General features: G+C 40.9%; 1 protein-coding gene across 2 annotated transcripts in view; it reads right to left on the bottom strand.

The window, feature by feature from the left end:
- The window catches only part of plxdc2b (plexin domain containing 2b), a 422,082-nt gene that overhangs the window by 206,204 nt on the left and 198,800 nt on the right, over positions 1-17,078 (bottom strand). For both annotated transcript variants that reach the window (XM_043690425.1, XM_043690426.1), the window contains exons 3-4: positions 2,035-2,181; positions 1,165-1,234 (exon numbers count right to left, since the gene is read on the bottom strand). In XM_043690425.1, coding sequence (XP_043546360.1) covers positions 1,165-1,234; positions 2,035-2,181 — 217 coding nt within the window. The remainder of the gene's footprint in view (positions 1-1,164; positions 1,235-2,034; positions 2,182-17,078) is intronic.

Raw genomic sequence — 17,078 nt, 5'->3', positions numbered from 1 at the left:
TTTCAAGACATCCAGCACTTCCTCCTCTGTAATCTGGACATTTTGCAAGGTGTCACCATCTATTTCCCTACATTCTATATCTTCCACATCCTTTTCCACAGTAAATACTGATGCAAAATACTCATTTAGTATCTCCCCCATTTTCTGTGGCTCCACACAAAGGCCGCCTTGCTGATCTTTGAGTGGCCCTATTCTCTCCTTGTTACTCTTTTGTCCTTAACTTATTTACAAAATCTCTTTGGATTCTCCTTAATTCTATTTGCCAAAGCTATCTCATGTCTTCTTTTTGCCCTCCTGATTTCCCTCTTAAGTATACTCCTACTGCCTTTATACTCTTCTAAGGATTCATTCGATCTATCTTGTCTATACCTTACATATGCTTCCTTCTTTTTCTTAACCAAATCCTCAATTTCTTTAGTCATCCAGCATTCCCTATAGCTACCAGGCTTTCCTTTCACACTAACAGGAATATACTTTCTCTGGATTTTCGTTATGTCATTCCTGAAGGCTTCCCATTTTCCAGCTGTCCCTTTATCTGCGAACATCTGCCCCCAATCAGCTTTCAAAAGTTCTTGCCTCATATCTTGTGAAATTCTCAGAGAATTTAGTAATAAAGAAATAACTGATGATAAAATTGGTAGTAAAAGCTACAAATTATACACCAATATAAAATATATACAAAGATATAAAATATAAAAATCTAGACATATTAGTTCATTTATTGTCAACCAAAATATTGAAACGCAGCTTCAGATTTTTAAAAAATTGATTAAAGCATTGACAACCAATAACATCCTGAAAGCAAAAATTAACAACTACAACAGCCAAAAGGAGCAGGGTTTTACATGGAGCTGGATAGCCGATGCATCAAAAGACTGCTTTCCACCTCTGACACCTGATTGAATCTAGGACAGCAATCTAACATCGCAGGTAGGGGAGAGGATATGGCCATGGCCCTTCAGTAAAAGAAGACTTGAGGAAATTCAGCTCCAAAGTAAATTCTCAGTTTCAATGCATTCTCATTATCCTCCGTATCAATGTCAATACAGCAAATCGTAGGGGCATTTGATCAATGTGTGAGAAGGCAATAGTGAATCAGTTGTTGTTGCTTGTATTATTCATTCATCACCAGAAAAATACAGTTAAAATTCAAGACGGACTTACCGCCAGTCGCCACGGTAACCTCTGTCAGGAAATGGCCATAAAATGGGAAGTGGAAGGACAAATTTACCCTCTGCATGAAGTAATCAAATTAGTTTGTCAACAAAATAAATAGAACTTATAATGTTTTAAGAGAAATCAATCATTAAAATTCATTTACATTATTTCACAATAATGATTAGTTAAAGAAATTAGAAGCGTTCTGTTGCTAGAACTTTTAGGTGAGAATTGTAACAGTCTAAAATATCTTTATTAAAAAAATTGAAAACTTCTTGATAAAATATTTCATTTTAAACAGAAATAGCTGAAAAAACTCAGCAGGCCTGGCAGCAGAGTTAACGTTTTGGGTCCATTGGACCTTCTTCAGAACTTCAGTTCTAGAAACTGAAACATTAACTCTGTTTTGTCCCCACAGACACTGCCAGACCTGCTGAGTTTTTCCAGCAATTTTTGTTTTTGATTCTGATCCACAGTTCTTTGTTTTTTTCCAATCTGAACAGTGTAGTTGTTCCCTCTGACAACCAGATGCTTTTATGACTATGCGCCTGGGAATTTTATTCACTGATTTTTCCATCTTTCTACATCTCTCTCCACTTTTAAAAGCCCCACTTGTCGTTTTGTGTTACCCGCACTAACTTTGATTTAATTTTCCTTCTTTTTTATTTAAGCACCTTTCTATGTTAATGGTATATTAGTGATAAATGCATATGAATATAATATGAAAGAAATAAATTTGGGTTTAATGAAGAAATATATCATATACTGTATTTACTCCTAAAATAATGTGATCATGTACTCAAAGTCAATCATCTAAGTTATTCTAGGTATTTGGAAAATGTACTTTATTGATTATAATAGTTAGATGACACTTACAGCAGCTTGCCGGTGGGTGTTAGATAGAATCCCGTGAATCTTCACTTTATCTTTTTCCATTTGATCCATGTTAACCCATAGTTCCCTGGTTTCTGGATCAGATGGCCCAAACATTCTTGATGTATAGTAGTTGTGATCTGTGTTTTCCTGCAAATAATTGAGTACAATTGACATATTATACTTTTACAAGATGAAAGTCCAATGTTATCTAATTGCCAGATGTGACACATGCTTCAAGATTTAACACTGGATTCTTGAGCAGAAAACATGTCTCCTTCTTGAGCTGTCTGCCCCAAGGTCGGGCTGTCCCATACAGCAATGTTGGCCGCAACGGCTGGGGCAAGGAGGCAGGTCCGGCTGAAACAGGGATCTAACTTCACGCTGTTGGGACCAATCTGATCACATTGGCTGTCCAGTCAACTGAGGCAACCGGTCACCTAAGGAGTCAGAATTGCACTTTTACATGCATCATGTAGCATGGAGAAATGGATATGAATATAGTGATTGTGGAGTTTCTAATTTCTTCCTCCCATGTGGCTGAGCAGGAATCGCTCCTACGCTTACCACCTACTATTGGTATGTACTGGAATGATCTTCAAGTTGACACTTCAATCTCTCTGGCCACGTTAAGACAGCCACTTCCTTGGCTACCAATTCCTGATGTGGGCTTTGAACCAGGAGCTTCTAACTCAAAGGCGGGGAGGTTGCTCACTGCACCATAAGATTCTGAGAAAACATTGAGAATAAGATATTTGGAGGGCTGCTTTGAGCTATGTAGACTGTGCAAGTTGGCCCACATAGCATTCTTGTGGGATCAATGAGGAAAACTTTGCAAGTTTTGACCTGTTCATTGTCTGTCCCCATGGAATCAACATAGAACAGAAAGCAAAGTCAATTTGGAAAGACCATGCATTTGTACAGAACTGCACACGTGCTCAGGTTGTCACAAAACTCTTTACCGCCAGAGAATTAGTCCTCAAGTGCAGTCTTTTATGATGTAGTTAAATACAACTGCCAAACAAATCTTAGAAAAAGTAAACAAGATGAAAGATAAGCTAATTTATATGGATGAGGATAGTCAATTCATGATTCTCCTTCTAGTGGTGCCACTAGTCTTTTGATTACTATGAGAAAAGGCAAATAAAACCTGGGTTTAACATCTCACTCAATGAAGACCACCCCCAACAATGCAGCACAGTCTCAAAATGTTGACATTTTGCACTCACTCCCAAGTGTAGTTCACTTTTGAATATCAAGAAAAGCAGTGGTTCTAGTACTGAACTTTAGGAAATCCCATTTTAGTGGAAAAACAACAGTTCACAGCTCTCTTTTCCTGTCACTTTAATAATATCGTATCTGTTCTATTATTTTTGCTTTTATTCCATGGCTTTGACATTGCTGACAAGTCTATCATATTGCAACACATTAAACTGCTTTTGGAAGTCAACATATCAACCCTATTATTCTCATCAACTGTCTCTGTTACATTATCAAAAAACCCAATCAGGTTATTTAACAGAATTTGCCATTAACAAGTCCAAAGTGACTGTTAATTTTATTTTATATTATCATCTCCCAATGCTTTCCCATCAATGAACTGTAGATGCCGGGACTACCATTTCGAAACACCTTCTGTGAAGAAGGGGCAACATGTGCAGTTCTCCAATCCTCTGGCAGCACCCCGCCTGCCTCTGTATTTAAGGTGGCTTCGAAAATTATGGCCAGGACCTCTGAAATTTTGACTCTCCCCCAGCATTCTTAAATGCATCCCATCCGGTCTTAGTGAGTTAATAACTTTCAATACAACCAGCCTTTCAAGTACATCCTATTTATCAATTTTGAATCCATCCGGTGTCTTAAACAGCATCTCCTTCACAATGACCATGGTAGCACCGTTATTGATAAAAGACAGATGTAAACTAGTCAATTAGTACCTCAATCATACCTTTTGCTTCTATGTGTTGATTCTATTTTTGTTCACCAATTCGTTCCCCCATCCCTGCCATCACCCCTTTCGTTGCTACCCTTTTATCATTATTTATATCTCTAGAAGGCTTTTGGACTTTCACTCTAAATTATGCCCCAACTTTAACTCCAGACTGAAACCTGTCCAATCCTTTAGCTAACCCAAACCTTATGATACTTTGAAAATGTTCCTTGATGGATACTTGATCCACTTAACCCATCTCCATTAAATAACTAGATCCAGCCATGCTACCTTCATAATTGAACCAAGGAAATTCTTCAAAAACACACTTCAGAAACTTCCTCTTCTTTATCCTTTCCATAATCACTATTACAGCCCGTACTATGATAATTCAAATTATCCATTATCACAAGTATATACTTTGGTTTTTTTATTGACTGAAGAGAGGTTGAGAAGCAGTAACATGGGTTGGTGTTTGTGAGTAACCCACTTCCTGCCTCCCCAAAAGCTGTGTACCACCTGCAAGGTACTTTTTCAATTCATAACATGATGTGGGCATTGCTGTCGGGCCAGCATTTAGTATTTAGAAGGCAGTAAAGAGTCAAGCATGTTACTGGAGACACAAGCAGAGCATACTAGGAAATAATTATAGGTTTATTGCCCTAGAGGATATTAGTGCACCAGATGGGTTTTTATGATAATCAACATTGTAGTCATCATGAAAATTACATTTTTTTCATACTGAATTAATATTTACCACTACCAAGTCACTCACACACTCCAGAGAACACAGCACTGCCAAGAAGCAGGAACCTTGGGAGCAGGAAGAACAGTCTCAGCTTCAGTTCAACCAGTTTAATGAGGATAGTATCAATTCCTATCATCTTGTACTTCCAAGGCAGGTTTTAAACCTTGAGTATTATTGGAGGTGCATTCATCCAGACAAGTGGGGAATATTCTATCACACTCCTGACTTACTACTCAGAGAGAAAATAGATTCAGGTTTATTCAAAAAGGGAATGAGGCAAAAATCAGGTTGCTACAGGTCAATTAGCCAATATTCGTTGTTGCAAAACTGTTGGAGTCTACTACAAAGGATAACAAATAGCATTTAGAAATACTGTTGTTCAACATTGTTTGTCATTTATATAAACAAGTTGGATGAGAATATAAGAGCCATGGTGAGTAAGTTTGCGGAAGACACCAAATTGGTGGTACAGTGGACAGTGAAGAAGGTTATCAAAGAGTACAATGAGATCTTGATCAAGTGGGTCAGGAATGGCATATGGAGTTTAATTCTGTTAAATGCGATGTGTTTCAGTTTGGTAAGGCAAATCAGAGCTTAGACGGTTACTGGTAAGGCCATGAGGATTGCTGTCAAATGGACAAACCTAGGGGTACAGGTACATAGTTCGTTGAAAGTGGTGTCACAAGTAGACAGGGTGGTGAACAAAGTGTTTGGCATGCTTGCGTTCATCAGAGCACTGAGTACAGGAGTTGGGATGTCATGTTACAACTGTACAAGACATTGGTAAGGCCTCTGTGTACAATTCTGGTCACCCTGCCACAAGAAGGATGTTATCAAACTGGAGACAGTGCAAAAAAGACATACGAGGATGTTACTGACACTGGAAGTTTTGAGTTATAAGGAGAGGCTGAATATGCTAGGATTCTCTTCCCTGGAGCATAGGAGGCTCAGGGTAACCTTACAGAAGTTTATAAAATCTTGAGAGGCATAGAAAGGATGAATACCGAAGGTCTTTTCCCCAGGGTAGGGGAATCCACAATTAGAGGACATAGGTTTAAGGTGAGAAGGCAAAGATTTAAAATGGATCTGAAATGTTACTTTTTCACACAGAGGGTGGTGCGTATATGGAACGAGCTGCCAGAGGAAGTGGTAGAGGTGGATACAATTACAACACTTAAAAGACATTTGGACAGGTAAATGGATATGAAAGGCTGGGAGAAATATGAGTGAATGCAGGCAAATGGGACTCGTTCAGTTTTGGAAACCTGGTCGGCATGGATGAGTTGGGATGAAGGGCCTGTTTCTATGCTGTATACCTCTATGACTTTACGACTTATTATTGATAATGTCATGGATATATATATGTGTGGCAGATTGATGAGGATGGAACCAAGTATGTTTTAACCTTCACCAGACCCAAAACATTATCTTTGCTTACTTTCTACAAATGTTGCTCGACCTGCTGAGTTTCTTCAGCAATTTCTGTTTATGTTTCTGTTTTTCAGCATCTGCAGTTTTCTGTTTTGCCCTCCTGTTGGTTCCCTCGCCATATACCCAGTCTAGTAGCTACGTCCTTTAGAGCTCAATCAGTTATGCTGCTACTGAGCCACTCTTGGTTGTGATCACTGAAGTTCCCTACCCATAATACAATGTGCTTAACATGGAGGAATTCTGGTTCATCAGCTGAGGGCAGGGCAGTGGTAATTAGCAGGAGATTTCCCTGCCCATGTTTGGCTTGTTGCTATGGGACTGCATGAGATCAGGAGTCACCTGCTTGTTCTCCAACAAGTCTCACATCTTCTTGGATTGTAACAAAATTGCCATTTATTCATTGTCTCTGTGCCAAAATGTTGTACTTCTTGCCTTACAGCACTCTGTGTGGATTAACACCACATGGAACACAAAGATTCAAGAAGGCTGCTCACCGTCATCTTCTCAAGAATAGTTAGAATTGGGAAACAAATAATGGCCTCACCAGAAAAGCTTGCATCCCTAAAAAACTAAAACTATATGACTTTGGTTACAGTTGTTCACAAGTTGTGGGAGGAGCCTGATTAGAGAGATTCAAACTTTCTGTTGTGGGAACATACGGAGTCTTGAAGTGACAATTTATTTCAGTACTTTGGTGAGGCAAGCGTGATTGGAGATTGAGTGTTAACTTGCAAGGTTAGAATGGGATCTGCATTTTTTTTAAGGATTGGATTTTGAAACCTGAATCTCCATAATGGACATTTTATAATGAAACAACTGTTTGAAAGTAGAAAAAGCAGGAGATTATTACTACTTATTTACAGTCCCATCTCCATTCATTGGTATGCATAATATCAAAAACAAATTTGGAAAGATGTAAAGTACAACAAATATTATCTAACTTGAAGGCAATTATATCATATTTATTTGATCAGGAAATCAATCTTTTCATGATTATAGTATTATGCATGAATTATTTTAGTTAACTCTTAAAACAAACACAAAGTCAATTTACACTGTTAAATGGGAATCCACAAGAGCAGATCAAAGCACTTCCTCTGCTCTATTAAGTTGACTGATTGCTCTCTAAGTGCAGATTAATTGACATCTCAGTCTATACAGAAAGCAGTCATGATTTGGAGATGCCGGTGTTGGACTGGGGCGTACAAAGTTAAAAATCACACAACACCAGGTTATAGTCCAACAGGTTTAATTGGAAGCACACTAGCTTTCGGAGTGACGCTCCTTCATCAGGTGAGGATCGTCGCTCCGAAAGCTAGTGTGCTTCCAATTAAACCTGTTGGACTATAACCTGGTGTTGTGTGATTTTTAACTTTATACAGAAAGCCACAGAGTCACAGAATCATGGAGGTGTACAGCACGGAAACAGACCCTTTGATCCAACTCGTTCATGCTGACCAGATATCTTAACCTCATATGGTCCCATTTGCCAGCACTTGGCCCATACACCTCTCAACCCTTCCTATTCACTTACCCATCCAGATGCCTTTTAAATGCTGTAATTGTACCAACCGCCACCATCTCCTCTGGCAAATCATTCCATACCCGTACAACCCACTGTGTGAAAACGTTGCCCCTTAGGTCTCTTTTATAACTTTCCCCTCTCACCCTAAACCTAAGCCCTCTAATTCTGGACTCCCCCACCCCATAGAAAAGACCTTGTCTGTTTATCCTATCCATGCCCCTCATGATTTTATAAACTTCAAGGTCACTCCTCAGCCTCTGACGCTCCATGCTGTAATTACAGTTTGTAATTTTGCAAACTGCAGCATTGTGCATTTGGAATTGCATACTTTAATCTACAGATAGTTGTTATATAACATGATGGTTGTGTCCTTGTGCAACTCCATGTAATAGAAAAATAACACTTTAGAAACAATACTTAGTGTTGGTGATGTAATCATGTTACAGCCAACATATATTTTAAGAGCTTGCGTTTTTGAAACAGCGTCAGTTGCATTACACCGAATTTGCATTAACAAAACACGTTTTTAGCAGAACGACCTATATGTTAGATATTGGGTTTTTTTCAACAGATATGTAGAAGACAAACAGGCGAGTTTTAATAATACAAGACATTGCACAGCATGGAATCCTACATCTCTTACCCCATTGCATTTCCTATATTTGTCTCATTTAAGTTTGGGAATTTTATAGATACCTTTTTCCAATGTTGAACATTACTGTCACAACAATGCTATTTCTGTTTATGCACATCATCACTCTATGTTGCTCCTAATTTATGAAATGTAATGTCCCCCATGACACCACTAAGGCACATACACCACAGGACATACAAATCTCCAGGTGTGAAAGTACCAGTGTAAAGTCATTGATCAGTTTTTTTTAAGAAACTGTATTGTCATTGTTGACCTATTTTTCTTGTCAAGGAGAATTTAAATCTAGCAGGGTCATAAAGTGCTACGGCATGGAGACAGGCCCTTTGATCCAAATTAGTCCATGCCGACCAAAATGTCCATCAATACTAATCCAACTTCCATGCACTTGGCCCATATCTTCCTAAACCTTTCCTATCCAGGTATTTGTCCAAACGCTTTTTAAATGTTGTTAATGTACCCGCCACAACCACGTCTGCTGTCAGCTCATTCCACATGTGTACCACCCTCTGTGTAAAAAGGTTGCCCCTCAGGCTCCCTGTTATACTTTTGTCTCTAACCTTAAACTGATGCCCTCTAACCCTTGATCCCCTAACCCTGGGAAAAAAGACTGAGTGCATTCACTGTATACATGCCTCTCATGATCTTATGTCTTCTAGAAAAGTCCCCCTTAGTCTCCTCCACTCTAAAGAAAAAAGCCCGAGCTTGTCCATCCTCTCCCTATAACTCAGACTCTTGAGTCCTGGCAACATTCTTGTAAATTTCTTCTGCACTCTCTCCAGTTTAATAACATCCTTCCCGAACAGAAAACAATATTCCAAGTGCGACCTCACCAACATCCTGTACAACTGCAACATGACTTTGCAATTTCTGTACTGAGTACCCTGACTGATGAAGGCCAGTGTGCCTAAAGCCTTCTTCACCACCCTATCTACCTGTGACTCCACTTTCAGAGAACTGTGCATCTGAACTCCAAGGTCCCTCTGTTCCACAACACTCCTTAAGGCCCCACCATTCACCATGAAACTCCAACCTTGATTTGACTTTCCAAAATGCTTATCAAAATCCTCACACTTATCTACATTAAAGTCCATTTGCCATTTCTCAGCCCGCATGCCCAGCTAATCAAGGTCCTGCTACAATTTCTGATAACTTTCCTCACTGTCTACGATACTGCCTATTTTAGTGTCATCTGCAAGCTTATTAATCATGCCTTGTACATTCTCATCCAAATCATTGATATAGATAACAAATAGAAATGGGCCCAGCCCCGACCCTTGGTCACAGGCTTCCAGTCCAACAAGCATCCTTCCACTATTACGCAGTGCTTCCTACCATCAAGCCAATTGAGTATCCCATTTGCCAGCTCCCCCGGATTTCTTCCAAAGCAGCCGATCATGTTGAACCTTAACAAAGACCTTACTAAAATACATATAGACCATGTCTACCGCCCTGTCCTTGTCAACCTTCCTGGTCACTTCACCAAAGAACTCTAACAAATTTGTGAGGCTACGCACAAAGCCATGCTGACTATTCCCAATCAAGGCCTGTCTTTCCAAATGCATCTTCACAAGTAACGTACCCACCACAGCCGTTAGGCTTACTGGTCTATAGTACCCAGGTTTTTCTTTGCAGCCCTTCTTGAATAAGGGCAAAACATTTCCTGCCCTCCAGTCTTCCGGAACTTCACCCGTGGCTAACGATGATGCAAAAATATCAGTTAGTGCCCCCACAATGTCTTTTCTAGAGTCTTGCAGTGTTCTTGAATATACCTGGTCAGGATCAGCAGATTTATCCACCTTCACACATTCTAATACATCCAACACCTCCCCTACTGTGATATGGACTATCCCCAAGATATCACCATTAACTTCCCTAAATTCCCAAGTCCTCATGTCTTTCTTAACAGTAAACACAGAAGAGAAATATTCATTGAGGACCTTGCCTTTCCCACGGTTCTACACATACATGTCCACTTTGGGCCTTGAGAGGTCTATTCTCTTGTTATTCTTTTGCCTTTAATATACTTGAAGAACCTCTTTGGATTCACCCTGATCTTCTCAGTCAAGGCTATCACATAGACTCTTTTCACCCTCCTGATTTCCTTCTTCAGTAAATCCCTGTATCCCCCATATACTTCCAGGGTTTCCCTTGATCCTAGCTGCCTGTATCTGAGCCATACCACCTCCTTTTTTCTGGCCAAAGCCTCAATATCTCTTGCCATCCAGGATTTGCTATTCCTGTCAACCATGAGTTTCACCTTCACAGGGACATAAAGACCTTGAACTCTAGCTATCTCACTTTTGAAGGTCTCCACTTGCTGGAGGTCACTTTGCCTGGAAAGAAACCACTCCGATCTACCCCTGCAAGCTCCTGTCTAATTCCATCAATATCTGCCTTGCCTCAATTTCGAACATGAACCTGTGGACCAGATTTGTCCCTCTCCATAACTATTTAAAAATTAATAGAACTATGGTCACTAGTCCCAAAGTGCTCCTCCACTGTCACTTTTGTTAACTGTCCTGCCCTATTTCCCAAGAGTATTTCCCTAATGTATTCATTTAAAAAATGATACCCCAGGTGAGTTGTTTAAGCTGCATGCTGCACTGCTTTACTTTACATTTAAGACAAATTTGATATGCAGTAGTTGTCAGTTACATGGAATTTCAAAACACATTTGAAAACTCTGGTCAGGCTTTGTTGAAAACTTCAGGTTTGTGCTTTGTGGAAATGAAGCAACAAGCATTGAAAGTTAATTGAAAGGTTAGAAACAAAGTTTTGGTTAATAAATAGTGCTTACATTGGTAAGTGGTTAAAATTGATATAAGCCAGGACCAATGCTGAATCCTATCTGCTCTTTCTACACTTGAGTAAATTGATGTGACATCCTGCATTAGTTTCACTCAACTAATATGGTTGGGGAAGGGGTGTGAATTTTACCAGATTGCACCCCCCTCCCTAATTCACATGGGGATTTGCCTGTTTTGTTCTCATTATTAGGAGTTGAATCGTTGACAAATAGGGATTATTCAATAATGTTGCATCAGGAATTTGGACCAAGAGGAGAAGGGTTGATACACAAGATTGTCAATTCCTGTGATCATTTTTGTCCACTGTATGCCCTCCCAAGACATTTCACTCAATTGAATCCACACCGAAGCAAAATAAAACTGTTCACTGTTTATGAAAACTGGTTTAGCCTCGGGCAGAGAACAGGACCACATGGTCATGGGGTACTGCCACAGTCAGGCAAGGGACTCAGCTAATTACACTGAGCGAGTTAGCCATGGTCAGTCCAGCAGGTTAAGTTGGAGGTATGGATGCTGCAAAGGCTATGGGCCCTGACGTTACTACAGCAAAGTATGGAAGACGTGTGATCCAGAACTTGCCATTCCCTGAGCTAAATTGTTCCAGTACAGTTGCAACACTGGCATCTACTTGACAATGTGGAAAATTGCCCAAGTATGTTCTGTATAAATGAAGCTGGACAAATCCAACTTGGCCAATTACCAGTCAGTCTACTCTCGATCATCCGTAAAATGATGGAGGGGGTCATCATCAGTACTATCAAGCAGTACCTGCTCAGCAATAACCTGCTCAGTGACGCTCAGCTTGGGTTCCACCAGGGCCATTCAGCTGCTGACCTCATTACAGCCTTGGTTCAAACATGGACAAAACAGCTGAATTCCAGAGGTGAGGCGAGAGTGACAGTCCTTGACATCAAGGTGTCATACGATCACATGAGGCATCAAGGAGCCTTGCAAAACTGGAATCAATGGGGACTGGGGGCAAGCTTTCTGCTGGTTGGAGTCATACTGGTATTTAGGAAAATGGCTTTGGTGGCCAGATGTCAGTCATCTCAGCTCCAGGACATCTTTGCAGGAGTTCCTCAGGGTAGTGTCCGAGGCCAAACCATCTTCAGCTGCTTCATCAATGACCTTCCCTCGATCATTAGATCCGGAGTGGAGATTTTCACCAATTATTGCACCATCACGACTCCTCAGATACTGAAGCAGTTCCTATTTAAATGCAATAAGATCTGGACCATGTCAATGCCTGGGCTGACAAGTGGCAAGTAATATTTACTTCATACAATTGCTACAATGACCATTTCAAATAAGAGACAATCTAACTGCTGCCCATTGACATTTAATGGTATTACATAGAACATGACAGCACAGTATAGCCTCTTCAGCCCTCAATGCTGCTGTGGATCCAATCTGAAGCCCATCTAACCTACACTACTCCATTTCCATCCATATGTTTACCATCATTGACTCCCCACTATCAACATCCTGGAGATTACCATTGACCAGAAATTCAACTGGACTCATCACTCAAATAAAGTGACTACAAGAGCAGGTCAGGAAAGGAATACTGTGGCAATTAACTCACCTCTCAACTCCCAAAGTCTGTGTATTGTCTATTAAACACAAGACAGGAGTGCAATGGAATACTCCCCACCTGCCTGGATGGGTGCAGCTCCAAAATACTCGAGAAAATTGACACCATCCAGCTGACTGGATTGACACCACATCCACCACTCCCCCAACCACCGATGCTCAGTACTGTGTGCTATTTACAGGATACACTGCAGGAATTCATGAAAAATCCAGAGACAGCATCTACCAAACCCACAACCATTTCCATCCAGCGGGACAAGGGCAGCAGATACATGGGAATACAACCACCTGCAAGATTCCCTCCAGGACACTCAGCATCTTGACTTGGAAATATATCGTCATTCCTTCACTGTTGCTAGGGATGGGCAATATACGCTGACCAGCCAGTGATGCCCACATCTCATGAGTGAATATTAAAAAAAATTCAAGCAGTCTGGGAATTACAACTAAGTCGACTCACATGTTGTGGAAGAGTTGGTAGTTTGGGAAAGTGCGGTCGGAGACAGCCCAGTGGACATGACGGATGCAATCATGAGAGCTAGATTCCATGACCCTCCGTGAGCGTTGTGTGCAGTGACAGATTAAGAGTGAGAGTTGGCCCTGGAAGTGTGAGGTCGCAGAGAGAAGATGGTAGCACTCACCCTTGCAGAGTAGAGAAGATCTATGGCACAGCTGGGCATCCTATTTGATGCAGGATACAACAAGGACTCATGGTACAATTTCTGTCCAGGCTGGTTGGATCTATTACTGTGACTTCCTTTGCAAGTCAGTAAGGAAAATAGGACTGCCCTCCCTTCCCTCTCCACTCCTATACCAACACCCTCAGATCTCTGTCCTAGAAGCAGGAGGTTTGCATGCCTTTCCTCTGAGACATTTTCAGGAGCGAACACTGCGGTTGAGAGGTAGTTTGTCATTTACAGTGTCTGCAGTGGCATGCAGCTGGGCTTTACATAGTGGCATGATCACTGTAATAACTCACTGTAGTGTGCTGGAAATCAAGGCGGGCTACACAAATGTGAGAGTTAATCAAACCATACAGAGTTCCCAGTTTAACTGATTGATAAACTCGAGTTAAAAGTGAATGTTCAGCAATGTTTGTAATTTCCCCCATTCAGACTTTCTGGAAATAGTTTTTCATTTTTCTTTTTAACAAGGGAATATGTAGAGAAAGGTGAGTGGGCACTAGGCAGCTGTTACTAAAGGCTTTCGGGTCCCACCATGCTGACAGCAAGAGAGACAGCGAGAGAGAGACATGTCTGCCATTGTTCCTCAACTGTATGTTCTGCTGAAGCCATTTCCCAGTACACTGCAGCCAATTCAGCCCTCATCACTATGTCATTACATTCATATAAGATTTGCACAGCAGTCTCTGACCCAGTTTTCTCATGCTCAAATTGACTTTCAAATTCTACCATATGACCATTGTTCCCCACAGGTGCTTGTACTCTGACAAGATCATTTTTTAAAGCTGCTTCATTACACATCACCAAGTCAAAAACAGCCCGATCCCTGATTGGATACACAATGTAATATCCTAGGAAACTGTCTATGCTGAAATATACTCTTATGAATTCCTCTCCATTACTACGTTTGCCAATTTGATTTTCCCCATCTTAACCTTGTTAAAGGAGCAGCATCATCACAATATCCTTGTAACTATGTTTCCACAATGTCTTTAAGATCATACTCATTAATCTGCAGATGTGCCATTAATTCATTTATTTTGCTGTGAATACTATGCATCCTCAAGTAAAGAACCATTAACTTTGCCTTTTTATCACTTTACTAATGTAACCTTTTGCTTAGTAAGCCAATGTATTCTCTTTTCTGAGCCCTCCTATAGCACTATTTGTTCAATTCTCCAGAATCCTTGAACTAAGCACAGTGCTTATCAGAATCACTGCCTTCTGTGCCAGTACTGTTGCAGTGCACCATGAACTGAAACCTATTCTTTTCTCGCCAATGTTTAAACCACAAATGTAATGCTTTGATTTCATTTACCCAATGCCAGTTTGCCTGTGGCTCTGTAGTAATCAGCTTACCCATTCATTTTCTATCTGGCTTCGCAGGCCTCTGAGACCCACGTGTAGCAGCAACTCCTGGCACCGGAAATCAATCCTATGACTGGCATGCCAATGATGGTAGCCGTATGTGGAACCTTGGAGTGGCTGCACACATGCACAGCCTAAAAAAAACATTGGGGGCAATCCTGAGATTATTATCTTGGAGGTTTTGATTTTTGGTTCGGCTCCTAATGGTTCAAAATCTTTCAGCAGAACCTCCATTCCAGTCCAATCAATACTGCACCAATGTGGATGATAAAAATGGATCCTTTCCATTTCATTCCAGACCTGAGGAGATGTCCTTAACCCTGCCACAAGTTAGGTGACACAGCCTTCGGGACTCACGCTCTTGGTTGCAGAGGATAATATCCATCTCCCTAATTATACTGTTTGCTACCATTGATGCATTCCAATTTCCTCCCCCAACTTGAATGGCTCCCTGCACCACGATAGACAAGCAGGGGGCTGGAAGAACACACCAAGCCAGGCAGCATCAGGAGGTGGAGTTTTGGGTATAACCCTTCCTGGCTTGCTGTTTTCTTCCAGCCTCCTGCTTGTCTACTTTGGATTCTGGCATCTGTAGTTTTTTTTTTGCCTTGTACCATCATGCCATGGTCAGTTTGCTTATCCTGCCTGCAGTTCCCATTCTTGTCCACACAGCTAGCAAGAAGCCTGTAACTATTGGATAACTGCAGGAGCACAGGCTCCTGAAGAGCTGCCCCACTGTGACCTGAGCTACAATCATCCCTTTTGTCCTTTATCACAGACTCACTCTGAATTACCTTTCCGAAGGAGTATGATAGTGTTCCTGCTCCTTGATGCAGTGCAATGTCTATAATTCGGATTTTACATCCCAACTTGGATCCCAAATTGCTCCTCCTGCAAACACACATTACAGATGTGTTCATTGTGAACTGCCTTGCTTTGCAGCAGTTACTACATACTGTAGCAACAGCACATCATCCACCCTGCCATCTCCATTATATTTTACAGAAGTTATGACTCGTGTATCACTGGTCTTTAGTCTTGAAGAATCCCCACTCCACACTTTATTGTATGTTTTACTTTTTTTTACACGCTTGTCGCAATCTTATACCTAATATGCTATTTTTAAGAAAAAGACTGAAAAGAAAATGGAGACCTAAACACAAATAAAAACCTTACATTTAAGTTGAAGACCAGAAATACTCACCAACCACCTGCCTTGTTTTAGCAAACCCAACTAAACACCTCTCTTGTTCCATCACTGAACTCCTTCAGATGCTCAACGTCAGCACTCTCGTGAAATCTGCACTAAATTTGCTACCTACTTACTCATCCAAAAATGATGTTGCTGAGACAATTCATGAGAATTCTGTTTCGCTGGTTCTTAATTAGGCTACCTTTTTCAATGTACCCCTTGAAATTAAACCTCCTCAGAGCTCACAAATACGGATTTCAAAACAGCAGATTTGCACAATTTCTTTTTCACTTCCTTACTCAGAAAGTGCATGCACTCAGTCCAATTCTGCTCTTACTCTGTCAGGAAACATTCCATACAATTCACAATATGCTCACAGTATTCACTCACAATTCACAATATGCTCACAGTAAGCATGATGCTTACACTTACAGCCCACACTTTGCACATTCTCCTTGGTTTAAAACAGTATATATTTTTCCCAGTGCACAGTCCAACAATAAACTACATTTTTGAAAATGTGGTCTTTCCAAAAAGGTTATAACATTGGATTACATCTGTTTAGATTAAACTTTTCATTGCAATGCATATATTTTAAAAAGAGGTGACACAGGCCAGTGTTACTTTCAGTCTCTGTGGGAGTAGAAACACTGGAATGTCATATGTGAAGGCATCAAGGAAACTCCAAAGGGAGATATAGAGCCATAGAGATGTACAGTATGGAAACAGACCCTTCGGTCCAACCCGTCCATGCCGACCAGATATCCCAACCCAATCGAGTCCCACCTGCCAGCACCTGGCCCATATCCCTCCAAACCCTTCCTATTCATATACCCATCCAAATGCCCCTTAAATGTTGCAATTGTACCAGCCTCTAGCACTTCCTCTGGCAGCTCATTCTATACACGTACCACCCTCTGTGTGAACATGTTGCCCCTTAGGTCTCTTTTATATCTTTCCCCTCTCACCCTAAGCCTATGCCCTCTAGTTCTGGACTCCCCAACCCCAGGGAAAAGACTTTGCCTATTTACCCTATCCATGCCCCTCATAATTTTGTAAACCTCTATAAGGTCACCCCTCAGCCACCGACGCTCCAGGGAAAACAGCCTCAGCCT

This window comes from Chiloscyllium plagiosum, chromosome 5 (assembly GCF_004010195.1).
Source record: "Chiloscyllium plagiosum isolate BGI_BamShark_2017 chromosome 5, ASM401019v2, whole genome shotgun sequence".
Lineage (NCBI taxonomy): Eukaryota > Metazoa > Chordata > Chondrichthyes > Orectolobiformes > Hemiscylliidae > Chiloscyllium > Chiloscyllium plagiosum.
The sequence above is the reverse complement of the archived record's forward strand: the minus strand, read 5'-3'. Positions and strand labels throughout refer to the sequence as shown.